This window comes from Halichoeres trimaculatus, unplaced genomic scaffold (genome assembly GCF_033239565.1).
Source record: "Halichoeres trimaculatus isolate MK-OKI-2021-1 unplaced genomic scaffold, fHalTri1.1 fHalTri1_scaffold_10, whole genome shotgun sequence".
NCBI lineage: Eukaryota > Metazoa > Chordata > Actinopteri > Labriformes > Labridae > Halichoeres > Halichoeres trimaculatus.
The window spans coordinates 32,002,788-32,030,784 of record NW_027437187.1 but is presented as its reverse complement, the minus strand read 5'-3'; the positions used below and the strand labels follow the sequence as shown (position 1 = coordinate 32,030,784).

At 39.2% G+C, this 27,997-nt stretch overlaps 1 protein-coding gene across 1 annotated transcript; it reads left to right on the top strand.

The window, feature by feature from the left end:
* The first annotated feature begins 7 nt into the window (after positions 1-7).
* Positions 8-27,997, top strand: LOC141797055 (GRAM domain-containing protein 4-like). Its single transcript, XM_074678448.1, has 19 exons — positions 8-253; positions 6,317-6,552; positions 8,175-8,280; positions 14,595-14,715; positions 14,810-14,877; positions 14,965-15,097; positions 15,230-15,255; positions 15,424-15,515; positions 16,818-16,909; positions 17,646-17,694; positions 17,889-17,960; positions 19,323-19,366; positions 19,472-19,581; positions 19,697-19,851; positions 22,657-22,804; positions 25,197-25,290; positions 25,374-25,464; positions 25,583-25,651; positions 26,275-27,997. Exons 2-19 carry the CDS (start codon positions 6,367-6,369, stop codon positions 26,380-26,382), a joined length of 1,764 nt encoding a protein of 587 aa, XP_074534549.1. The 5' UTR covers positions 8-253; positions 6,317-6,366; the 3' UTR covers positions 26,383-27,997.

Below are 27,997 nucleotides of genomic sequence, written 5' to 3'. Positions count from 1 at the left end.
ACCGCTAGCGACCCGCCCACAGCAGTGATTATTTTGTGTCAGGTGAAGAAAGTCGGCCCGGTTTGCCCCTCTAACCCCAAAGGTTCTTTTATAATTGCCCGGACAGAGCCGGGTAGCTCTCCTGCTGCGGGTCTGGGAGGGATCCTGACCTGGTTTTCTGTCGGATTTGACCCGGTTTGGAGCGGTTCTGTAACGGATCTGGACCGCTGGGAGGCAGACAAGGAGGGAAAGTTTGCTTCAGCTTATGTTCACGGTGAGATATCTTACTCTGTTGCCTCTCCCTTTCCCTCCTAGCCTCCTTCCTTCTTCACCTTGGTGGGTTGAAGCGTCCTGGATGCTCAACATGGACCTAGCGGACCGGTTTGATTCGTGTTAACCGAGCTGGAGGTCTGCAGGTGGACCGCATGTGGTTAGCTGTCAGCGGGTACAGTGGGAGACTATTCTCTGTTATCAGAGACAGAAAACAGCTTAGATTAGACTGACAGCTGGAAAAATTACAACCAAAACTGTTTATCAGCTAGCATCCAATCAACATCAATCAATCCAGCCATTATATCTAATTTGTACAGTAATTATCATGCATGTTAATACACCCTAAGCGCATACACACTCATACAAATCAACAAATGGATCAAAGACTTTGAAGATTACACCCCTCCCATTTAATAGTGTTTAATCTCACAATTTAAAACACTTAACTGGTCATTATCCTGCATGCAAACCAAGATATGAAACAAAACAATACAAAAAGCAGGGCAATTATAGGGGCAGACTTATAAGTCATAAAGGGAGTTTTTGTAAGTTTTGGGCCCAACCCCTGAACCTCTCATTCTCTGAACATTACAAAATGTTCATTTTCTTACATATGAGATCTCAGTTTTATAAAAATAATACAAAATAACTTATTTCGGAACACAAATATTTAAGAAAACGAAAGCTGGGATGTGCTGTTTTTTTGCAAAAAAAATGATGGTAAAAATTTGAGAATTCAAACACATCATGAATCCAAACTTAGCTGAGTTTTTCAGCAGCTGTTGCTGAGAAGTAGAGCCTCACAGCAGTACAGCCAAGAGGTAATGAAGATGGACATTAATGGCTGTAATTGGCTGCAGACACTCTCTGTTTATTAACATGACTCTGTCTCCCTCAGTCAGTCAGTCAGTCTCCGCTGTGTGTCGGGCAGTAATGACAAGAAGCAGTCACACCTGTTTCTCTCTTTATCCGTCCATCAGTCAGAAAACACTGTGATTACAGTCCAGGTTATCAGTCAGTCGGTTGAAAGTTGTTCACAGTGCAGAGGAGAAATGAATGAAAATCATTAGAAGCAGCCGGACCAGTCAGACAGCTCGGTTATCCTCAGACAGGCTCACACAACGCTGTAATCCACATCAGCACTGGCAGAAAGCACACCTACGATGCAGCTACTACAATACAAAAACCTGTTCTTACAACATTTCTGCAATAAAAACAGGGTTAACTTTTATATAAATGTTAAATTTAGATGCTTTAAGGACAAAAGGTAATAGATTGGTAATTAAGAAGGTGAGTTCATCCTAGGGGTGCACCGATCACAATTTTCTGGTCTTTAAAAAGCCTGACCTACTGATACCAATTTGGGCCAATACCAATTTTTATTTTCTATTTTTTGTAACTGACAGCATATGCCTTAAATGTTCCAATCTTATTTTATTGAAAATCATTGAAAAATACCTGTGAAACAATAAAATCTTTATGTTTTAACTTAAACAACCAATAAAGTGTTCTGAGTTTTAGGTCTCAGAGCAAAAAGCAACAAAGGCTGGCTGTCAGACCTTCCTGGAGGTAGATGAGATCAGTTTTATATGTAAGGATGGGCTGATCACTGATCCCCCAAAATTAAGGAAATCGGCACTGATTGATCGGTGCATGTCTAGCTTATATTGTTCCTATCTTAGTATTATGACATAAGAAACAAAAAAGGCGGATTAAATTCTTTTGATTACAAAAAGGAAAGGCAAAAAATGTAGGCTTTAACAAAAAGAAGAAAGAGATTACATAGTTGGCTCTGAAAACAAGTGCTTCAAAACACACAAAGAACTATTAAAGTGTGACAAATGATTATTACCTCCACCAAGGAGGTTATTTTTATGGGAGAGTTTGTCCGTGAACAACATAACTCAAAATCTAAAAAACAGATCTTGATGAAATTTTCAGGAAATGTTCAAAATGGAATAAGGAAGAAGTGATTAAATTTTGGGGGTGATGCGGATCACCGTCTGGATCCAGGACTTTTTCAAAAGATTCTTTATCATTGTGAGATAGGGCCGTTTTCACCATATGTGTATATAACTCCACCATAAATGGTTGGATTGCTTTGCAAAACATTACAAGACAAGGTCACCATAATTTCTGATAGATGTAAAAGTACGATCCAGATCCTGGCAATATTCTGGATACTAAGACCATAATCATAATTTTCAACACTGTCAGGTAACAAATTATCCTACAAATTGCAACTAACACCAAATTGTAGCAGACAGTCTGCTGAAAGGGAGTATAACATTAAAGTAGGACTGAAGTGTTTAATCTGTGTCTAATCTCTTTTCAAATATTTAAACATGAATATAGAGTAACGTTGCTGGATGTTCATATTGAACATGTAGAAATACCAAATCTGTCTGTAAACTGATCCAAATTCTTTGCTGTAAAAAAATGCATAAATCTTCACAACATCTTGTTCAAATGAAGTCATCACATAGAGATCTGTAGTTTGTGGCATGCAGGTGGAGAGGGCCTCAAACACCAAGGTCTGCCCATAGCTCCACCCTTGATAGGCCTCTAGAGGGCTGGCCAATCAGAGAGAAGGGGGCGTGGGGATCTTTGAAGAAACTGGCTGAAACTAAGTGTTACAGACAGAGGCTGAAATACGTATTTTAACACCACTGTAAATCAGACAAAGCTACAGGGATACAAGAGGGACAATATAAAGAGTAAAAAAAAAAAAGTCAAAATACCCCCTCTTTAATTTCTTCTAAGAAATGGTTATACTGAGAAACCAGAAGTTGAATCCTTTGGTATCCAAAGGTCACTTTTCCACTTGACAGAGCTTGAACCAGGTTGTGCATATCTCTGCTCCAGTGTTTATCGTCTCTGTGGGCGGTATGATCCCACTGTCGTCCTCTCCCTCCCGCTGATAACACTTCATACTGTCACCTCTGTGTTTTACTCCATCGGTGAATCATCTGAGCACACAGCCACTGTTAGGTGTTTGTTTTGTGTTTTATTAAACCAAACCGAAGGAGCAACACCTCCAGGCATCAAAAGCAAACAGCCTGCGACTTGTTGCCGACTGTGTGATGATCCTTGTTTCAGTCTGGAGAGCAGAAGATGAATCATGATCTGTGGGAGCGTTGAGCAGCTGATGAAACATTTCCTCCTCCCTGAACAAACAGCACAGTGGAGCATCTTATTGTCTGTTTGCACGATCAGGCTGCGGTGTTTATGCTCCCTGCGTAAATAAAGCTCATCATCAGTTGGTGTTGAGGGAGCTTCACTCACAGGAAGAGGAGAATATGTGATCAGATGATTATATCACTGTGGTTTCTGCTCTTCTGGTCCATTGGTGTCAGATTTCTGCTCAAGCTTCTGTGGGTGTGGGTTCTCCTGCCTAAAGTATAAGATCTCCTGCACAGTAAAATGTTCGATTCTACGTTTCATGTCCATGGGGTATACTTATCAATTTTACCAAGTATTAATTTCAAGCAATGACCAATTCTACAGTGGGGTCATTTCAGTGATATTTCACTTTTATTCAATACAGAAGATAACAGGTTCCGTAATTTATGTAGCAAAAAATGCAAATCATGTTTTGGAATTTGCAGTTTTTGTGCTGTCCAATTTCTTAAATATCAAGTTTGCTCTTCAAAATTTTACACTAGAATGAATGTTTGTAGGGATTGGTACCTTTCACATTTGAAACAACACAGTACAGATGCCCGGTACTTGGAAATCGGTACCGGAACTCAATGGCACCAATTTTCAGTACTTTTTTGTGTTAAATAATGTGATAAAAAATGTCATTTTTTAATGATTAAGTATAAAAGTTTTTCAATTTAATATATTTATTCTTTGATATGTAACCTTAGAATGCTGTATTCATGTCTAGCATGGAAAATTGCATACTCTTCCAGGTCCTCGCAGTCATAAGGCTGTATTTAGGTAGGGCTGAACTATTTTGAAAAATAATCTAATTGTGATTTTTTTGGAACAATATTTTAATTGTGATTTAGCATGCGGTTTTTTGAGGGGATGTTTATCTTCTGCTTTATTCACTAACAAAGGATACTGTCGACATGTTAACAGTTCTTTCCTGTAGGCCAGGTCTACTTGTTCTGGTGAAATGAGATGAATTGATGCAAATAATATATCTTTATTTAACTATTACAGTCACGGCAGAATATTTACAGGTTAATGTAACGACAAGCCATGTAGACGAGTTATATATTTTGCCAGAACAACCAGCACATTGACTTCCGCTGGTTTTAAGGAAGAAAGAGTTCAAGTTTCTATATTCCCTCCAGGTCAGTGTACATGAAACTCTTTTTTTGTTTGTTTTTTTTAAATTGCAGCTTTTGCAATTTGAAAATTGTGTTGTATTACATTGCAATGTCGGTTTCAATTTGATCAATTGTTCAGCTCTACATTAAGGTACCTAAACATGGTACCTTTTTGTTCTACCTGAATCGGTACTCTGTACTTTTGACAGAATTTGGTCGGTACCTTTAAAAGTACCTACTTCGGTACCCATCCCTAAATGTTTGTGTGTATTATTTTCAGTATTATTTCTTCAAAATCATCAAAACAGGACAATTCATTTTGTGTGTGTCCGAAAAATCAGCGTCAACCGCGTTACCCATTAAAAAAAAACTTTAAATCAGCAATGGTTTGCTCCAAAGTCACATGACTTAAATCAATTAAAATCACATCCTTTTTGGTGGGAACCATGACAAAGTGTGGCATGTTTCAGCTCCTCTTCATCAATATTTCATCAGAATGACTGTCTGTACATGGGGCGAATTAATTGTTTGTCAACTGTGTTATCAACATTTTCTGCTGTTCTTACTATTGATGTTATAAAGACCAAACTGTGAAGAAAACAACAGAAATATGAGATGATGGAGGTCAGGTGGTGCCATGTTCAAGGCCAAAAAACACTAAATTTAATGTTGTAGAGACAGTTTTGTCCTGTCAACTGTGTTACCATGTGTTATCAGCTGTGTTACATGAGATTTTTGTGCCATAATTATTTTAAATTCTGACTAAACCGTGATATAGATGGTGAGGGACATTTCTGGGGAGTGTAGTCTGACATAGAAATGTTGACTAACTCTAAATTCAGTATAATATGGATTTATGTTGAAAAAATAGTCAGAACTTTTGTCCATAGCATGGTTGACAAAATTATGCTCCAAAATCTTTTTTTGTTAAAAAACTTAAATATTTACAAACTCATTAGAGCTTAAGCTCGCCAACTAATGAATTTGGTACATTCCAGGTGTATCATTTGCAAACAAGTAGAATATGAAACTAAAAAAAAGCACACATTTTTCAATTTTCGTTTACCTGAAATGTTCCCTTCATTATAAAACCACTTAGATGTATTATTGTAGTTGAACTGATTCGATCATTGTCGATCAACACATTATGATGGAAGGAGACATTAACTGCAGCTACAGCTGAGAAACATCCACAGCATGTAGCCTTACTAATATGAGACAAGCTGGAAGCTGCAGTCTTCACTCTGTGACCCAGTCACAGCATTTATTTTTGCTCTCTCTGTCCCTGGAGTGAGACTTGAAATGGGGAAATAGAAATTTAGACACGCTTCTACTGCAGCCTGGACTCCACTGCTGGAGGGTCTGGGTCTGAGGAGCTGGAGGAGGATGTATCAGGCTGCTTTTGTCATGTTTGAAGTGACAGCTTCCTGTTATAGCAGCAGGATATGTAAACTTGTGCTTATAACAGTTTGAATGAGCTGCTGCTTATCATGACTACGAGACATTTGTCAAAGAGGAGTTAGGATTCCTGTTATAGGCATAATCAGCACCAGAATTAAATTTTAATGTTAATATTAAAAATTGAATATATTGAATTCTAAATGTGTTTTTTCAGTTGGAGATTGATCGAAGTAATGGTTCTTTTGCCATATTTTAAACCTTACATGTAAAAGGATGAAGATAAAAATGTCTGACCGTGTAAACACCTCTCAGCTGTATAAAAACATATGGTCACTGAATGTATTGTTTTAATCTTCTCCTCTCGCCTCGTGTCTTGGCAGCGCCGTCATCAGTCATGTTCAGGTAGAGATCGACTATACGGCGCCCAACCATGCGGAGGCATCTGGACAGGATCCGGTTCAGGGGTCAGCGACGGGATGAGTTCCTGGACTTGGCCGAGTCGCCCAACACGTCTGACACAGAGAGCACCGAGGATGTTGTGCTGAAACCTCGGCTCTCCGTCAGAGAGGGGGAGGAGCTGAGGGAGGTGGAGGGCGAGCAGCAGAGTGAAGCTCAGGTACACAGACGCACCTTTCACATCTCTTACCAAGAAACTCAAACCCAACAACTTGGAGTTTAGAGGAAAACAAATCCCAAAAAAGGCTGGTTGTCTCCCAGAAAGTGGAGCACACACAGGCAGAGCATCAGGAAACACACTCAGTGTGTGTTTACATTCTTCTGCCCTAGTAATTGTGACAAATGACGAGTAGTCTCTCTTTGGTCCTCTTGGGACCTCCTGGCGAGGATATTTCCTGCTTCCTGATCCCTCAGTGCTCGGTCGTTTCCTGTTTACCTCCTCTCAATCTGGAGCTCTTCTGTAGCTGCATCACTGTTAACCCTCCACTGTAGTAATGTTACATTTTGCTCATCCTGCACAAGTAAAGCCCTCAGCACACCAGACCTGTATTTTTTGCGCAAGTATTTCCCCGTTATTTATTTTTTTAAAACCTCCTATTTTTCAATGCAAGCTTCCACACCAGCAACGTTATTTCGCTGTTATTTTTTCAGACCAAAGTCGCGTTTTCCAAAGACGACAGGTACACATCTGGCCCAAGTGGCAACCAGTGCAGAAGTGCTTAAATCTGCTGTTTCTCTAGTGTCCACTTGAGGCTGGCTCCAGAAGTACCAGAAGTCACATAGACACCAAGCTAAAAAAAGTCATTTTTCACAACAGAAATTAACCTATTCACAGCCTGGTTCAAAAAATGTCTTCCATCTGAGTCGCTAATTTCAGTTTCGGCACACACTGTACGGGGGTTGAATTTTTTTCTAACTCAGCAGTTCAGAGGATGTTAAGATTGTGAGCTTGCCTTGTCAGATGCACAGCTCAGGTCACGTGACTGATGGGCACCCTATAGCTGTACTCAAAGTCCCTGCCACCCAACATGGCCGCCATAGCCAATTTTGCTTCAAAAGTCTGTTTCAGAAACAGAGGAGTGACATTGGTAGACTACGTCTGTTAATTATACAGTTTATGATCAGACCAACCAAAATGCTTTTTGTATCAAAATATTCAACATGGTGGACCGTTTGAATGTGTTCGTATCCCAGGACCCAGTTCTTTATGAAAGAAGACGTAAAAACTACAAAGACAACGATTATAAAGACAATGTTTGGAGGAGTTTGCTCCTGATGTGTGTAGACGGGCACTTCAAAATTTGTGTCCGAATTTTTCGCAATTTCATGCTGTTTATTCGCGTCGCCGTTGGTGTGCAAAGGCCTTAATCTTGATTTGGTACCAGACGAACAATGTATTAAGAAATGGATAATGTATAACGATTCTTCAGTAAAAGTATTTTACAAATGTATGGACTCTGAATATAGATTTTTGAGATGGCTTTGGTTTGAAAATGATTTATAAAACAGAAAATGATAGTCCTCACATTTCCCACATCGTTCTACTTTTATGAGATTCACCGGGTCAGAGAAATGCAGAGGATCCAGGATTGAGCCCTGTGGAACACCACATAAATGAAAAAAAGTCCAGATCCTGAACACTTTCACATCTCTAAATTTACACAGATCACTTTTTTTGGCTTACTGTTTTTTTTATCATATTCCATTTTTTGTGATGCTTTCAAGCTGTTGTGGCTTTTCTGTGAGGTTACATGCTCCTTTGTGTGTGTTTTTGTCTCTCAGGCTGGTCCGGGCTCATTCTCTGCAGCTCTTCAAGATGACACCAAGACGGATCTCAATGAGGTCAAAGGTCATCTGGAAATCGCTCTGTTAGAGAAGCACTTCCTACGTAAGTAGTTTGACTTGAGAGTTTTGACTTAAAAAGGTTGTTTAAAACTGCTCAGCTCCTACTACAAGCTTTTTACTCCTATTCAACTTCTTAGGTTGTTTTGCACCATAGTTCTGATTTTACTTCTAAACATCACAAACCCTGTCAAGTCTCATGTTAAACTCACTAATGTGAAAAAATCAAGAAGAGATCTATTCACAGTAATCAGGCCTAGTTCTAGTGAAAATATTTATGCATTACTTCCTCATGAGTCATCAGGTCTGTTTAGGATGAGCTGTAAGATTTGACATCTTGAAATCATTGCTAAAGCTCCGTCCTCTTGAAATATCTCAGATGGTGAGACTCTGTCAACATTTATTCATATTTGACCATGAAAACTCATCAGAATGACTGCGTCTGCCCAGTAAATCCTCCTCTCTGAATCTCTGAATCTGCAGTCAGGTGTAGTCCTCTGTCAGAGTGAGTTTGATGTGAAATAACAGATTATTATTTGTAGATGTTCAGATATCTCAGCAGGGAAAACACTGACGCCCAGCTGATACCTTTGTGCTCTTGGTTTATGCCTCGTCTGATAAATTTCCACCAAAGCTAGATGGGAAATGATCTCAGCAGGGATCTTGTTGTAGACTGATATTTAGTGATCCAGCGTCTTTTAAAACCACAGTCAGAAGATGAAATATTCTAACGGAGCAGGATTGCCAAACATTGGTCCTTTAAAAAGACTGAATTGGATATCACAATATTTCAGTCTTGTGTTTTTGGAGGCAGAACTCAAATAAACAATAAAACATAAATATTTTTATGACCTGTTCATCTATCCAGTGCCCTACCTCTTTTCCTTTGGGTGCAACCATGGTTCACCCTGAACAGGTGACCAGCCTATCACATTCACACACACTCACACCTACAGACATAAATAAGTGACCAATCTACAACTGATAAGCGCATTTCAGACTGGGGCAGGAAGCTGAAAAGAACCCTCGCTTGCATATGGAGAACATGTAAACTCCTCATAGAAAGGCCGCTCCTACCATGGTTTTCAGTTTGGTTCGGTTTGGTGTACATTGCTATTGTTTCAACACCCCAGATTACCATATATCCTAATAATCCATTATTAACAGATTATTTTAATCAATTCTCTCATGTATAGTCATGAAAACCCTGAAAGAATGAGGCTTTTTCCCATTTCAAACATCATTAAAGCTGAGGGAAACATTGCTAGTTTCAACATGCCAACTCCTCAGTGAGGAAAGTCACTATTGGCTGTCCCAGAAGTCACTAAAAGCCACTAAATGCAGTGCTGTCTGCAGGAGGAGACTGCTGTGAGTGAGGAGGACTGTCTGTCAGTCTTTTGGATAGGGGAGGGGCTCACACACACTGACCATTGAGGAGATCAAAACCCACTTTAACTTCAGATTCTCCAAACTCCTGAAAAGTCGCAAGAATTGTTGTCTTTAAAAAACCTCTCCAGAGGGGGTCTGAAAAGTCATTAAATGAAGTGACAAAGTCTCTGAGTCGCAGTTTTATCCTCCACTTTCTTACCGCCGTCATCGAAGCTCACACGCCTCTTCACATACATATGATTGGATCTACATACTTGCTTCAACCTGAGCTGTAAAACGAAGAAAAACATAAACTTAACGAAGCACACATGCCCGAACTGAGTGAGGGAAACCGAAAGGTTCAGATTTTTTTTCATAAACTTTGCCATCCCTACTGGAGATTCAAACCAGGAACCTTTTTGCTTTAAGGCAACAGTGCTAACCACTGTTCCACCATGCAGGGACTGTTATCTGTTATGTCTAAATTACACTTTTCTTCACTATCCAATAATTCAATTTGAAAGTGTTAATTTTACTTTTATTTACATATGTCTTAAAGTACAATTATATAAATCCATGACTGAAGCAGATAAACAGATAAAACTGTTGCTTTTATCCAATTTCCTCTGATCGGAAGGTGAATCAGAGTGGAATGAAACTCAAGATTGAATATCTGTTCTGCTTTATTTATGACAAAAATTCAGTTTGAGCCCAGCTCTGTTTTTTCCAGAAGGCTGACAGATGGATGGCAGAGTGTGTTCTCAGTTTTAGGCCATGTCCACACATTGCCTGGTATCTGGGAAACCGTATATATTTTTATACCTTTACACCTGTCATCCACATGAAACTGCAGATTTATGCCAGTAAAAATGATGTTTTTTAAAAACTCCATCCAAAGTGAAGATTTTGGAAAACTTGAGTTTCATAGTTTTGTGTAGACGCAGGGAAACAGAGTTTTTGGTTCTCAAACGTCACAGCTGAATGACAGAGGCTCATTCTGATTGGCTGGCATAGGTTTCACGTATGGGTTTGGCATCAAGGATGGGTGCCAGATTGGGTACTTTTATAGGTACCCGCCGAATTCTTTCAAAAATACTGGGTATGGATTAACGCAAAATCAAAAGGTACCATGTTTGGGTACCTAAATGCATCCTTGTGACTGTGAGGGAATGGAAGAGTAGGAGATTTTCCATTCTGGACATGAACATAGCATTGCTATATATTGCATTGTTATATATTTTTCTCAAAGATATTTTTATTAAATTTTCACAAGTTTATAATCCAAGTGTAAAACATTGACGGTAAATTTATGTAATGTACAATCAGCTCAGGTTGGAAAAACAAAACCAAAACCAAAAAAAAAAACAGTCCGTACAGCTCAAGAGAAGAAGGAAAAAAAACAAACAAAACAACAACAACAACAACAACACAAAACAGAGGCAAGGTTATATATTAAAGAATAAATATTTTAAACAAAAAAAAAATATCGAAGGAATTGATATTTTTTTACCACATAAACACAAAAAAGTACAAAAAGTTGGTACCATTGAGTACCGATACCGATCGCCAGGTTCCGGGCATTGGTACCGTAACGTTTCAAATGAAAAAGGTACCCATCCCTATTGGCATCACGCCGTGTGTGGACAAAAGTATTTTTAAAAACGAATGAGGGGGAGATTTTTGTTTTTGAAAATGTCCGGCTATGTGTGGACATGGCATTGATTTATAAGAAAATTTATAAAAAAAAAATGTTTTTAAACACTGTAAAAGAAGTAAAAGAATAAAAAACAAAAAACAGAAACGCCTACTCTGAAAAGCTGAAAAAACTTTCTTGGAAGAAAATAAGAGTTTAGTGCTGAAGGGAAGATTTTTTATGTCACATTAAAAAATCTATGGAAAAAATTGTGACGTGGCTGGAGGAGGAGGAAGAGGAGACTGTGAGACACACAGGACAGGGACTCATGTAAAGTGTGTGTCAGTGTGTATATGGTATCATTTAATACTGGTAGAGGATTGTAATTTAGACCCTGTAAGGGAAACATGAAATTATATTCGGAAAAAATAACACACATCTTAATTTAGCCTCTGCCCATATTTCCCCCTGAGTGATCAGTCGGGTTAAATCCAGCGGTACCTGGAGTTAATTTTCCCCCTCATGGTCAGAAACCATGAATTAAAAAGTAAAGCGTCCTTCAGTCAGAGCTGTGAGAGATTATGTCGATCGGCTCATTGTTGCTCCTCTCATTAGTGTGGAGGAAAACGTCCCACAGCACAACAGCATGCTGGGTAATCCATCAATATCTGCCTGTCCGCTTTATGTAACACACACACACACACACACACACACACACACACACACACACACACACACACACACACACACACACACACACACAGAGCTATTAATAGCCCTGCTGAACTTATTTGACACACAAACCCACACGCGCTGTACATAACGATTAAGTGAGGATCTGGTGTTTCCTTAAATAAAGTATTAAGCAGAGTGTGAGGAGAATCCAAACTTTAAGTCTCTGTTTGAACTCTGATGTTATCAAACTGTTTCTGTGGGGAGAGGAGGTCAGTGTTATTCTGCTGATCACAGTTTGTAATCTGAAATCTACTTAAAATTATTCTCGTCCATCACTAAAGAGTTTCAAATTAGTGAGCTTTGCAGTTTTTAAAGGACCATTTCTCATTTTTTAAGTCAGTTTTTCGAAAACATTCACATATCTGTGTGTTTTTTTGAACCCGTTTCTGTTTCCACCTCATCTCCTTCATAAAAGCCCCTCAAGAAAATCCTCTTAGTGGGATTTCAAGTGATCCGTGGGGAATGTAACAGCTCTGTCAGCACCTAGCATTCCTCCTCTACTGCAAAAAGTGATTTCTGAGTACATCTTAAAGCTCCTGTGAGGTGGGTTTTGGTGACCCCCTGCGGACAAAGTAAAACCCTTGTATATTTACAGAATTTGTACAAGTGTGAACTCTGACCAGAAGTAAATAAATGAATTACTCACTGTAAAAAAAATATGTGTAAAGCATCTAGTCTGGCACCAACCCCCCTCACCACAGTCCTAGGCTTAAAAAATCACATAAACAGAAGTTCGTCATCCTGTTGGTAATGGTTTTGTTTGCTTTTGGGTGTCATTAAAAAAAAAAAAAGTTGTTTGATTTGCTTCTTGTTTGTTGTATAACTAACTCAAGATTTCTCAAGAAGCTTTAAATCAGTGGAAGAGACAGATGTTACCTGTTACCTGTGAGAGTTAATGGCAAAAACAATCATAGTTTAAAAAAACTGGATGTATTAAAAAATACAGATATAATAATAATAATAATAATAATAATAATAATAATAATAATAATAATAATAATAATAATGATAATAATAATGATAATGAGAATGAGAATGATGATGATAATAATAATAATAATAATAATAATAATAATAATAATAATAATAATAATAACAATCATAATCATAACGATAATAATAATAATAATAATAATAATAATAATAATAATAATAATAATACATTTTATTTATAGAGGGCTTTTTAAAAACTCACAGATGCTAAGGGAGACAAAGATAAAATGCAAGATTAAAAACAGGTACAAGTAATGTAATAATAATACAAAATAGTGAAATAAAAGTAAAATATATACATTAAAAGAATAAAAAATTAACAGATAAACAGTTAAAAAGTTTTTAAGAGGTTTGCGAACCCTGAACACCACATGTCACGCTGCTGTTAATCTCTCTTCCCTGGCTTCCAATGGCAGCTCGAATCAAATCTATAGCTCTTCTTCTGGCTTACAAAACATTGACAAGAACAGCTACTACCCACCTGGGGTCCCTCATCCAGGTCTACACTCCCTCTGGCCCACTACGCTCTGCTTGTGACAGAAGCCTGGTGCTCCCAGCCCAGCGCGGCTCCAAATCTCTAGCCAGACTCTTCTCCTCTGTTGTTCCCAAATGGTGAATGAATTACCTAACTCTACACGATCCACAGAGTCCCTTTCTACTTTGAGAGATGTCTGAAAAATCATCTGATCAGGGAACACTTGGGCACTTAATCTGACCCTTCTCCTCTTTGTCCTCAGGGGTACAGTGAGTCAGAAGGTCTCAGACCCAGGTCTTAGTGAATATTTAGCGCTGATTACTGAATTTTGTTGAAGGTTGAAGTATATTGTTGCAGCAATGAATTGTGGTTTGTTGGCTAGATTGAAAAAAATATTCTTGCACTTAATGGCAGTTTCTTCTGCCAAATAACTTGTGACACTTTGTCGCACTAACTAAGGTTTTTCCTTCTGTCTAAATTCTTATTTGTGTTGTATGTCACCTTGAACAAAAGCGTCTGCTAAATGAAACTGTAGAAACTGAAGGGATAGGGATCCAGTGGAGGTTTTTAAAGAAAGGGGGGTGATGTGCTCACAGAAACAGCTATGGGTGAAGAGGTGGATGGCACAGTTTTGAATGTACTGAAGTTTATTGAGGAGGTTGGTGTCAAAAAGGATGCTGTTACAGTAGTCAATGAGTGATGTGATAGAGGTGTGGATGAGAGTTTCAGTTGTAGGGAAGGAAAGAGGGGGGCGAAGGCAGGAGATGATCTTCAGGTGGAGGAAGGCTGTTTTTGTGACCACTTTGATTAGAGGCGGGAGAGAAAACTAATATAGCTGGATTTTTTTGTTTGACAATATCAATTTTTTTTTTTTCAAATTTGAATTCTTCATTTCAATGTTTGTTCATAACCTGGGTTGGAATAAAGTTACCACTTTTCTCCAGCAGAGGGTGAAATGTTTCTCTCTGGCTCATGTGATGTGCATTTTATAGGAAAATATGGCTCCTGATAGTCTGTGGACATCATCATCATCATTTTGCATTTTTTACATGATCTGGTGTTAAAAAATCAAAGTTAAATCAATTTAAAACTAATTACCACCCCAAAAGTCATTAGTTTGCCTCCCCTGATGATGTGACTGTCTGTCTGTCTTCAGAGGAGGAACTGAGGAAACTCAAAGAGGAGTCAAACGTGGAGTCACTGAGGCAGGAGCTGGAGAAGGAGCGCAGCAGATGTCTGGAACTGGAGCAGAAAGTGAACGAGGTCTTAAGATCCAGGTGAGTGTTTCAAAGAGGAGCTGGCTGGAGATCAGGCCAGTTTAGAGGGTTTTTATTTTTCTGACTGACTGCTTTGTTCGTTTCTGTCTTTAAGCCTGGAAGACTCACCTTCCCAGACCCCTAGAGCAGCACCTCCTCCCACACCTGCAGCCAGCAGCACAGGTAGGCAGAAGCTCACTTTAAGAGGTAGTACACATCTGAGTTCATTATCACCCCAGGAAACCTACAGCTTTCTGCTCCTGTCTTCAGAAAAACAGAAGGACACTCTGCTGGACAGCTTCTTGAAGTTGCTCTACGATCGTTTCGGGGTCTATATTGAGGATTTCCGCTTCCAGCCGGAGGAGCACACGGTGGAGGCAGAGGAGCCTCTGAGTGCCAAGAGGTGGGTAGATAATCCATTTTTTAGTCACGGTGTCTCACAAAAACAAATTATATTTCTTTGTATGTTATTTTCGTTGTCCTAGAGCTGTGTTTGTGTGGAATCTAAATGAAAAACTGATTATTTTGTTCTCAGGTTGACTGAAAACATGAGACGCCTCAGTGAGTATGAACATTCTTGACAGGAGACATGAAACCATACACTCACACCTCTGATGAAACAAATGATACACTTTTTCCATAGTTTATTTTAGCACACTCTTTCTTCTGAGTTGTGAAAATTTCATCTAGTTTGTGATTGGTTGGTGGATTTGTTTATCGTGTTTCCAGAGCGGGGATTCAAACCTGTGACCAACTTCATGAGGAACCTTTCTGCCTTATCCAGCTGGTACTCAGTCTACACGTCGGCCATCGCCTTCATCGTGAGTCACATTCAGTCACAAATTACGGATTTAATCATCTTTATGTTTACGGTAATATTCAGTGGAAACACACCCCTCTAACTTTGACTCTAAATTATGGCTGTCACCTTAACACATTTATTAGATCAATTATTTTACTGCAAATAATTGTGTTGTCAAATTTAACGCAAGATTTATTTATAAGCATCTTGAACAATCTTTTAAGACCTGAATAATATTGCTTTCTATGACTACGTAAACACCAAAACTACCTAAGAGGAGTGGACTCTCTTCTTTTATGTCACTTCCTGTTTTCGATCCATAAAACAAACCAAATGTTCTTATTTTGATTGCGTTCATCTTCATCTTTTGATCCTCTCCATGACCTCCGTCGTCTTTTCTCACGATCGCGCCGCTATTTCTCTCTGAAGTATCGCAGCTAGGGGTGGGAGAAAAATAAACGAAAATCGATATATCAGGATTTTTTGTTTGACAATATCAAAATTGTGATTATTTGTCAAATATTGTTTTTTTTTTTTTCAAATTCAAATTCTTCATTACAGTCTTTGTCTATAAACTGGATTGGAAAAAAGTTACCACTTTTCTCCAGCCGAGGGTGAAATGTTTCTCTCTGACTCACATGATGTGCATTTCATGGGAAAATATGGCTCCTGATAAAGTATGTAGACATTATCATCATCATTAAACTTTTTCCCATGGTCTGGTGTTAAAAAATCAAACTAAACATTGCAAAAATAGTAATTAACGAAGAATTGCAATTTAAATCAAATTGGCACCCCCAAAATCCTAAAAGAATTGAATCGCAAGAAAAGCGTATCATCCCAACCCTACTTGCAGCGTTTTTCTAGGCATCTGTCATCTCACATCTTCTCCTCATATCCATGCTGATCTCTCATCCAAAGAGCACACCGCTCTCACCCACAAAAGTTTACGAGCATGATTTGATTTACAAGTTCCGTCAAACCTCGCTTCCCCTACTGAAATCAAACATAATTTACTTCTATAGATGCAGGAAACCATTGCAATCGTACTGACGTCTAAAGACGCCAATGGCAACAAACTCTGACATTTTATTATTGGCCATTTGAAAGACCTGGTCACTCTGGTGGCACATCATTTCACAAATGCACCGCTAATCAAACCAACCAAACGAATCAAACAAATTCTTTGGGCACCTTAAGCATATATTAGATTAAAATGCAATGAATTAGATTAATTATTTACAAACTCTGTAATTAATTAGATTAATTTTTTTAATGGCCTGACAGTACTACTCTAAATGTGTGTGTGTGACTCTTACAGGTCTACATGTATGCAGCGTGTAACGGCTGGGCCGTCCCCATGTTCCTGTTCCTCGCCATCGTCCGCCTCTCTTTGAACTACCTTATTGCCAGGTCAGTTCAGGCCCCGCCCACTCTCTCTGTCAGCCAATCACAAGGACAGAAACTTTTCCAGCTGATTCCCATCCGCTGCTTTTGTTCATCTATTTCTGTCTGGTGCTCTCCGCTAAAGACTGCACAGGAAAACTGTTTCTTTTCTCTGGAACATTTTTTTTTAAGTAACTCGATTGGAATAAAGATTTCAGACGGGATCACATCTCAGATTTGGTTGTTGAAAACAAAAACTGAGGGAAACTATGCTTAGATGGTTCAGGCTCTGATCAGATTTCCTTTGAACAGTTGAGCTCAGATGACTCATAAAAATCTTCCAATCGAAGGAAAGAGTAAATTTTAAATTTAATGAGACATCGAAATGCTTTTGATAGTGTTCAGCTTTGATTTAGTGTTCCCCAAAGTGTAGAAAAATAAGATTTTAAGATCCTCGATGACCTATTTTGAAAACTCAGTCACTTCAGTAAAGGGGAAGTTTTATCGTCTGAGGAGTTGAATTTCTCTAACTATGTCGTCATTAAATATGAAAAGAGTCTGCTTTACAGATTTATTATAAATGATTTGTTATCATTGGAACAAGGATTTTTTTTTCCAGTATCAAATAATTTAACACTTTTTCTAAAAACCATCTGAGAAGTTTGTGTTCTGATTGTTTGAAACCTCTGACACAAACATGTTTGCGCTAAGTGTAAAATGATCTCCTTTCTGCCTCTGTGTACCCATGATGCACTGCTCTCAGAGGCTGGAGGATCCAGTGGAGTATTGTACCAGAAGTCTCCGAGCCTGTGGTGAGAAACTCCTGACGCATGCATCGCTGTGGGACTGCTTGATTCATATTATATGCCAGTGTTAGATAATATGAGACACATTCTGCCTGACAAACGGTGATAAACAGTGCCCTGATGCATGATGGGGCACAGATGACAACAGATGATTGACAGGTGACACTGACGATGACTCATTTCCTCCTCTGTTTTCCCAGGAGCCGCCTAAAGAAGACCTGACCGTGTCTGAGAAGTTCCAGCTGGTTCTGGACGTCGCTCAGAAAGCTCAGGTGAGACGTGACGCACGCTTACACTCAAAAAAATAATTCATTGGATGAACATGATTTTACCATGCCACCTATATTCCATCAAAAGTAACCTAGTATTTTCAATTAATCTTGGCTGTGTTCTTTCCACCTGATTAAATTGCTTTCATTAAAAAGAACCAAAATTTGTTAAACGAACTAATTTTAAATATTTTATGTGAACATAAAGTTTTGGCATTACTCTTACTTATTTGCAATGTGTGGGTCCAACTTGATTTGTAAAGGTTGTTTCATCATATCCACTTAGATAAGACATTTGAACCGTGAGTAAGTAGGGTACACAGTGGATATAAAGCCGCATTTCCACCAAGCAGACCGGTTCGGTTCGTCTCGGTACGGTGCGCTTTAAGTGGCGTTTCCACTGACTCATCCCGGGACAGATCCCTAAAAACTGAGACGAGCCGTCCCACTTTTTTGGGATCCTTTCGTATGGGTGCCAGACTGAACCGATCCGCTCTCAGAAGGTGGAGCAACACACTGCAGACCATTGATTGGTCAAAAGAATCGTCACTTACCCTGACAGCAGCTGCATTTCTCCTGGCGGCACACAGACTTCTCTGAAACAAAGCTTGATTGCACTTTGTAGCAGAGAGTTGCATGAAAATCACAGAGAGGACGAAATGCTGCATGTCTTCCATCTATGCTCTTTGTTTACTGTGTCGCATTTTTCTTCTTTGTTGAATTTAATAGCGGGGTAAGCTGCTACGGCATCACGCTTTTGTTTAACAGCTGCGGCTTCCGGCATCCGGCTTACATGCCGCCCACCACGAGAGGACACAGTTTGCTGTGGAAACGCAAACGGGATCAGACTTAACTGTACCAAACCGTCCCAAACCGTACTGAACCGACCTGGACTGCTTGGTGGAAATGCAGCTTAAGACTTTGCTGTACATTGAGCTGTGTTGGACGTTGCTTAGGATAGGGGGGGGGCAGAGGGGCTCCCCCACAGTTTCAAAACATCTGGGGAACTTGCACCTGTCATAATGATGCCCAAATTATCCTCTGATGGATACGGCTAATTTCACATTACTGCCACCTCCTGCTCTGGAGAGGTGTTGCAGATGAGCTTCGCACCTAAACCAATTAGGCTGAGTTCACATAAAAGAATCTTGTAGTTTTAATGATTTTTTACATTGTGCTAAAACAACATGATTTTATCATGTTTAACCACCAAACATGAAATAATATAGAAGAAGCAAGTGCAACATGTTTTACTTATGCTGATTGAACGAATACCCATGTTGCTTTTTTTTGAGTGTAGAGGCTGAAACGAACCCCTGAACTAAAACAACAACAATAACAGCTGAGTGTTTTTCTTCCTCACAGAATTTGTTCGGGAAGATGGCAAACATCCTTGAGAAAATAAAAAAGTAAGTTTGTCTGCATGTGTTCATTCAGTGTCCAGAACGTGTGGTCTATATCTGTAATAATGTCTGTGTGTGTGTGTGTGTGTGTGTGCGTTTGTGTTTGTGTAGTCTGTTCATGTGGGTCCAGCCAGAGTTGACTCAGAAGCTGTACATCGGTCTGTGGGTGGCCTTCATCTCTTCCTGCCTTCTCCCGTACAAACTGCTGGGATTCATCATAGGTGCTTTATTTATTCATCACGTACTTAAACTCTGAAGCAGTTATGTAGTTTGTCAAACCTTTAGAGCTCCTGTGTCTCTGATCAGTGTCTTCCCCCTTCTCTTCTTCTTTCTCAGGTGTGTACGCAGGTATAAAGTTCTTCATCATAGACTTCATCTTCAAGAGTTGTCCGAAGCTCAGGCAGCGCTACGACACTCCGTTCATCATCTGGACCAACTTACCCACCGACTTGCAGCTGAAGGAACGAAGCAGCACCACGATGAGCCGACGGGTCAGTCCCAACTCTCTGGGGATGATTGAATCTCTAATCTGGAAACGAAATATAAATTTTATTCCAAAGGGTTTCTCAGAATTTTATAAATTGTCTGTAGAAGAGAAAAGTACACATTTGTTTTTGTTATCAAAAAGTTGTGCCTACATTACCCACAATGCAACCTCACCAGGGAAACTTTTGCCAATAGTTTCCAATTATTCTTATAGATTTCTTTCTATTCAAAGCAGCTTTTATGTCCTTAAAATCTGAAATTTTTCACTCCAGAGCCTTGAGAAATCTCACCCTACCTCCTTTAATAATCTAGGCGTCCATAAAAGGAGCCACTTTTTTCACTCCCATGAAAAATTAAAAGCATACTTCATGACTTTAATCCCCTGTAATGTACTTGCACTTTTGGCCTCATGTATAAAATTTGGTGTGCAGATGTGGCTTAATTAGATCTACAAAAAAGCCTTTTGAAGCCACTTCGTAACTCCATTAGTGAATCAGCTGTTTTGAAAAAATGATAAAAGGTTTGTTTTTTTCTTCCATTTCCTGAAGTCAGACTTAGATCAGCTTCTTCAAAGGCGTTAATCTGATTCACTGTGAATTTGGTGTGCAACTAGTAGACACCCACATCAACAAAATATACCAAAAATTTGCAGGAAACTTGAAGGGTTTGGTTGTAGTCAGTCATCAGTTTTGTGTGATCTGCCACAAAATAACAAGTGTTTTATCCCTGAGCTGTACCTGGACACATTCTTACACAAATATTTTCCTGCTAATCATATCAGATTGTAACACCTTATTGTGGGAACAGCATATATCATATCCGTGTTTAGTTTGCTCTGAAAATACTTGTCTCTTCGGTCTCACTTTGTTACGATAATTTGATCTTTTGTCGAACGGAAGCAGAGCAGACATGTCCTTCCTTCCCGGGTAAGAGGCCGTTTACGCGACAACGGTTTTAGGGTGAAACGCAAAAGTTTTGTCACGTTTCAGCTTCTCGTTGACACGGAAACGGCGTTTCAGCCGACTGAAAACGAAAACTTTTGACAACAGCCTCCAGAGTGGGATTTTTCTGAAACACTCCCGACACGTGTGCGCATACAACAGGACAACAGTATGGTTGTTACAATCGTTGCAAACTACCGTGTTGTGCTTGTGCTGCTCAATCTGCTGTATCTGCTGACTGTCTTTCAACAAAATGAGCATCTTTTGCTCCACTTTTTAACTTAGTATTCCCCAATACACCAGATGATCGGCTCAACTCTACTTCGATGGAGATCTCCCAAAAGCGGCTTCTGGACAAGACAGTTATAGCACCACCTACAGGCCTTGCATGCTTACTACAGCGTTTTTAGTCCATCAGCGTTTCCGTGTAAACACAGATTTTTTTCACAGCGCTTTCAAATTTAAGGAAAGATAAATTTGGAATCATATGTTTAGATAATTGGTTTAGACCCATGAACAATAGATCATTACACTTAAACTGGATTATGTGTGTTACTGGTTCCTCCCAGTCTCCCTGGTCTTCCTGGCCCCAGCAGGGGGCTCTCTGCTCTGTCTGGTTTCAGTTTGTCTTTCTGTTGTTTTTCTTTCTCAGCTGTCTGAGTGTGAACAGGTAGGATTTTGATATGTGTGTTCCCGTATGTGTGTGTGTGAGTTTACAGGTCATTAGTGTGTAGTCCGAGTGGTAGAATCCTGGTGACATCACTGAATGTGACCAATCAGCTGCTGTTATTCTCCTGACTGACAGCAATGATCTTAGATCTCAGCACTCCCTGGTCAGAGTATCTGAAGGTGTCCCATCCCCTAGATTAATAACAACCCTATCAGCTCCTTCTAGCGCCCCCTATAGGACAAACTTCAATGAGCTCTTACTTGAATTTTTTATTCAATTTTGGAGTAAATGCCCAAATCTTCAGGTTGGTGCAGAAATTGTGTTTTTACCTAAATTAGAGGGTGAATTTCTCTTCCTTCCAGAGAGATTTTGTTTCCGTCCCTGGATGCACCTGAAAGTTTTGGGCCTTTTTCTAAAGTTTTAACTCAATTATCAAGTTTGATCTCAACTGAAGTTTTGGATTTTTGCCACCAGACGTGTTACAAAGTGCATCAAATGGTCATTTTCGTGTTGTGTTGACCCAAGATTCAGTGTTTGGAGAGGGATATTAAGTTGATTTATTATTTTCTATTAAAGTATGCAGGATTAGGGCCTCAGAAACAAAATGTTTTCAAGAATAAAATTTAATAAGTGCTGGTAAAACTTACCAAACTACTAACTTTACGTTGAAATAAAGTCACAATGTTTCGAGATTAAAGTTGGAAAAGAGTGGTTTCAAGATTTTAATCTCTGGCTTCATTTCAATGCCCGCATTTTAAGGATTTATTTCTCTTTGTTTGTTTTGTATCAAACTGTTTATGGTGGTTCTTTCCTCTAGCGCCCTCTTAGGACCAGTTTTGGCTACAGTCAACCAAATTTTCAGGTGTGAATATTTTTTATTGTGCGGTGAGCAGAGATTTGGATTGTGTTGTACTTCTGTTTTTAGACCTTTTCTCACTTTGGTGATTGTTTTTCGTGGTTCTTTCCTTTAGTGCCACTTAGCTTTATGCCAAAGTGTACAGAACGTGTGAATTGTCTTTTTGTTGTTTTTTGTATTCTATGACGGAGGTTCGGTTAATGTGACTGCTGTTACTGGAATTTGGTTCACATTACCAAAATAGGTAATGGATGAGGAACTGCCTGAGGGGGGCGCTGTTTCTGGTCCTTGCTACAGCTGATTTGTCGATTCAGAATCTGACTCCTCTGTTCTACCCGTCCAGGTCACCGCTGTAGGAAGCCGAGGCAGCGTCGGCGCCGCAGCTCCCATGGGTGTGAGCCGTGACGAGGACGGAGGACGAAACTACAGCACCAAGAGAGGAACGTTTCATGAAGTCTTCAGCCTGCCAGAGAGTGAGCGCCCCCTGACAGGTGAGGGAGGAACTGCACGGTGGTGGAAACACCAACAGACTTAAAAATCGAATTCTAAATCTGATCTGGAAAATTAAATTCCCTTTACAGACGTGGACGTATGCAGATTCTTTACCACCAGAAAACCAATCAGTCATGTAACAGAGAGTTGTGATTTTAGAATATTTGTTCAATCGCCCAATAAGGAAAAGTCAAAAAGTTTATGTAACTTTTTTTTCAATGCGTTTTTTGTGATATGCATGTGATATAACATAGAAGCACTCTGAACTGGCAGAGATGCAGGGACTTCAGCTTCACCAAAGAGTAATGGGATGAACTTTGACAAAACAATAAACAAAAATGAGGTGACGTGGAAACTTTGCGAGGTAAAACTAGAAAGTATACACAGACCATATCCATTCATAAAACATTTCTAACTAGCCTAGAACAACTTTGTTCTTATTGGCAAATGAATGAGTCATTGAATCTCTTTCTCCTTATGTCTACAAGGAGGAGTATTCGGTTATTTAGCAAGTAGTAAGCAGCAGTGTTGGAAATAACAGCGTTAAAACCAACAGTATTACTTTTTTCATTAACAGGTAATCTAATTGATTACTGTATAAAAAGTTATAACCCTGTTGCCGTTACTGACAGTGAAATGTGGCGCATTACTCTATATCTGACCTGACTCGCTCAGCTAACACGATAGAGGAACTAGGGATGGGCACCAAATTAGGTACTTTTATAGGTACCGACCGAATTCTGTCAAAAGTGCCAGGTACCAACTCACATGAAATCAAAGGGTACCATGTTTAGGTACCTAAATGCATTCTTTTAATTATGAGGAAATGGAAGAGTAGGCGATTTTCTATGCTGGACATGAACACAGCATTATAAGCTTACATACTAAAGAATAAATGAGTTAAATTAAAAAGAATTTACATTTAATTATTAAACAAAAAGATATATTTTTACTACATTAACACACAAAAGTACCAAAAATTGGTTAAAATGTGGGGAAAAGCAGCACACACACACAAGTAATGATGAGAACAATTAGGGTGACATGTCTTTGACAAAGAGCTGATGCTAAAATAAACTTTTCAGCAACAAATATCGCACAGCTGCCTGTGAGTGTTTGTGTAACCTGCAGTCAGAGAGGATCTCCTGCAGCGTCTTTGGATCAAACCAACTCGAGGGAGGGTGAGGGGTGGATGCTTTTTGAGGTTTGAATGTAAGGCACAAGAAGCAGACTTATTTCGACTTGAAAGAAAATATGAGAGATGTCAGGACCATACTTACAAATAAAGGGGTAATTGGGAGAAAATACAAGTCGGGAGTGAAGCAAAAGACACGGGTAAAAAGCAGGAGAATCCCTCCTAAATCAGGAGAGTTGGCAGGTCAGCTAGACACAGGACAGGAGCTGCAGATTTAAGTGCTGAGTGGTTAAAACTGGTGTTTTCAGGATGGAAGTAAACAGACACCACTTCAACATAGATGTAAAAGGCAAGAACAAACATGTTAACATCATGCCCCGAGCAAAACCTGCTCAAAAACGGACTTCTTTTGCAAAATTAAAGGTTTTAAAAAAAGTAACACAAGAATTACTTTTCCCAGTAACTAATTACATTCATGAAGGAGTAAATCTGTTACTAATTCAGTTACTTTTTTGGGAAAGTATACAGTAACTATAACAAGGGATGCATGATATATCAGTATCAATATCAGTATCGGCCGATATGTTACCGGTTTTGACCGATATGTACTCATTAGCTGCCAGCATTTTCAGAGCATCTTGAACGATCTTTCAAGACCCAAATAATCTTATTTTCTATGACTATGTAAACACAAAAACTACCTAAGAAGAGTGGACTCTCTACTTTATGCTTTCTTCCTGTTGTTGATCCATTAAAAGGACAAAACATACTTTTTTTGATCACGTTCATCTCAGGCAGTCCATCCTTAGATCCTCTTTGTGGTTGTCTTTTCTCACAAATGTGCTGCTCTTTCTCTCTGAACTGCCTCGACACATCATCTCAGATTGTTTTGTTTTTTTGAACCAATCTTGATATTGGTGAATATTAGTTATCGGCCATTACAACAATATTAATATTGGATATCGGTATCTGCCAAAATTTCAAAACCGGGCATCCCTAACTATAACTAATTACTTTTTTAAAGTAATTTGCCCAACACTGGTCAGCAGTGACTTACGAGTAGTCTTTTTGTCGTAAATACCATCCCTATCATATAATCGCTTTAGGTTATGAACTCCCCCTATGAGTCTCTGCTATTTCAGTGCATGACTGAACTTGTTGCTGCTGCACTGTATGCAGAGATATGGTGACTGTGAGCTGCAGCAGCTCAGTTATATGTGTGTGTGTGTGTGTGTGTGTGTGTGTTGTTGTTTCAGTGTGTGAGAACGGCTGGCGCTGCTGCCTCATCAACAGAGACAGAAAAACACCGACAGACTACATCAGGAACGGAGTCCTCTACGTCACTGAGAAGTAAGACTGTCAGTTTAGAGCGTGCGATGGTTGATGGTTGATGAAGCTGTCCCGTGTTAATAGATTCTGCTCTGTTTCTTTAGCTATCTGTGTTTTGAGAGCTCCAGCTCCAGGTCCGGATCCTCCAAGAGGAATAAAGTCATCAAACTCACCGAAATCACCGACATCCAGAAGGTAGAGTGACAGCAGCAGGCACACATTGATTAACATCTAATAGCTGAAAATGAGACAACAACGGGAGCTGTAACAAGCAAATTCACCCTCTTATTATTTTACTCTCTGTCTCTCACAGTACAAAGTCTTGTCTGTACTTCCTGGATCTGGGATGGGGATTTCTATAGCAACACCGTCCACCCAAAAGGTAGGAGGGGCTTTTATTACCTCCGCCAAGGGGGTTTTGTTTTTGGGAGTTTGTCTGTTTGTTTGTCTGTGAACATAACTTAAAAAGTAACAAACGGATCTTGATGAAATTTGCAGGAAATGTTCAAAATAGGATAAAGGTGATCTGAATCACTGTCTGGATCCAGGACTTTTTATAAGGATTCTTTATCATTGTGAGATAGGGCTGTTTTCACCATATGTGTATAAAACTCCACCATAAATGGTCGGATTGCTTTGCAAAACAATACAAGACAAGGTCACCATAATTTCTGACCGATGTAAAAATACGATCCAGATCCTGGCAAAATTTTGGATACTATGATCTGGAATATGAAATATGTACTGGCTTATCATAATTTTCAACACTGTCAGGTAACAAATTATCGTACAAACCTGTGACTAACAGCAAACTGTAACAGACAGTCTGCTGAAAGGGAGTATAACATTAAAGTAGGACCAAAGTCACAATTTGCTTGGTGGAGGTCTGCGCACTGTGGGTGCTTTTCTAGTTATTATTTCTTTTTAGATAAAGAAGTAAAACTGAAAAGTGCTTTTAACTTCTGTGCTCGAAGGATAACCGACATTTTCTCCTTCTTTCTGCAGCCGATGGTGTTCGGTGCAATGATCCACAGAGACGAAGCGTTCGACGTCATCAGCGCTCAGTACATGAAGATCAACACCATCGCGACAGCTGCCAGCCCAGAGACATAGTAACACCTCTACGTGACAGCCGCCTTTACACAAAAAAGCTGAAACTGTCAAAGTTCATCCTCCAGTTCCATCTTTAAACCACTGCTGGTTCGAGTCACATCTTCAGACATTAAAGAAGTGACTGACGTTAAATCCCTGATTGATATTAAATCAGCCAAACCCCCAAAATAATGACTTCACGACAGAATTAGCACAAAACCGTTAATCCTGAGTGTTAATTAGCTTTTAATCCTCTGCAGAATCAGAAAGCTCATGTAGTAGGATTTTGAGTAAGTTGACAAAAGGTACATTTCTATAATTATGTCATCCTCACTCTGCTCTTAATTTATTTCTAGTTGCCCCTTCTAGCTTTTTTTATAATCCCTGTTAAGCACTAGTTATGAAACTTCCAGCACAAGCGCTTCACATTAAAAGTCTTCCAAGGGCACAAATCCTCCCTTACTTGGTTGACTTTAATGTTACCCTGATGCACCTGAACACACCTGACTGTATCGCACATTAGCAGAAATTTAATTAACACAGTATTTATAAAGAAATAATCCTGTTACATGTTAATCAAACATCCAAATTAGAGAAGGACGACTGCTTTTCTCTGTGTTATGCGTAGAAACTGGATACCTGAAGGTTTTGTTGTGTTTGGCGAGACATAAACATTCAAAGATGCCATCTTCCATTAAAATGTTGACATTTCTTCTCTGTTTTCTAAAATATAACTGTAAGTCATATCCAAACGATTGTGCTAGAATTAGTTTTCACATGATAAAAGCATAACAGAACTCAGGAGACACTTGTATCGAGTAGTGCAGGATGTCTGGGTTTCCTGAGTTGAGTTGAAGCCTTTTTGAAAACAAAGTCTCTGGCGACTACTAGTGGATACATTAGAAATTGCAATTTGACCAACTGCCACATTTTTCTTACCCAAACTTAACACCTGCTTCACTTGATGAAAAAAATCCTCTGTTTCTCTGAATTACCCAGTCTCTTATTTATTCTGGGATTACTGGATGAAGAACTGTCAAGTTTGAAAGAGGAAGTAAAGACAACAGGGACTCATTATACACTTTTTGCCCATATTTGTAAGGTGCTCTTGACATTTACTATTTTTTTTCTGTGACATAACAGCGCAAGGTTTATGTTTACATTTTACAACCGGTCTCAACAACTTTCTCAGTGTCTTAATTCCTCTGACACTCAAGTTTTATTCTTTTCTTTATTTTTGGAATACTATAATGCTAGCCATTTAATACAGCTAGCATCCCACTTCCTCTGTTATTTATTTTGGTTAGCAAACAGCTTTCAGACACACTGCAGGCGCCATCTAGTGGGTTTACCGTATTACAACTAGGTGTTGGTAAAAATGTTTGAACGCTGGTATTTGCATTAACTTTTTGCCTCATTGTCTTTTAAGTCATCTTTCAGTTAGCCTGAATGCCTTTACGATATTTTATGAAGCATGAGAAATGATGTATTGGCGGGAATGGATCCTATTGAAACAAATGAGAAAGAAGACTATCACTGTTACTTAAAGCTCCTTTGAGGAACTTCTAATATATTTTGATTCTGGCGCCCCCTGTGGTCAAAGTTATATCTATCGCTTTACTGATGTTCAACAATG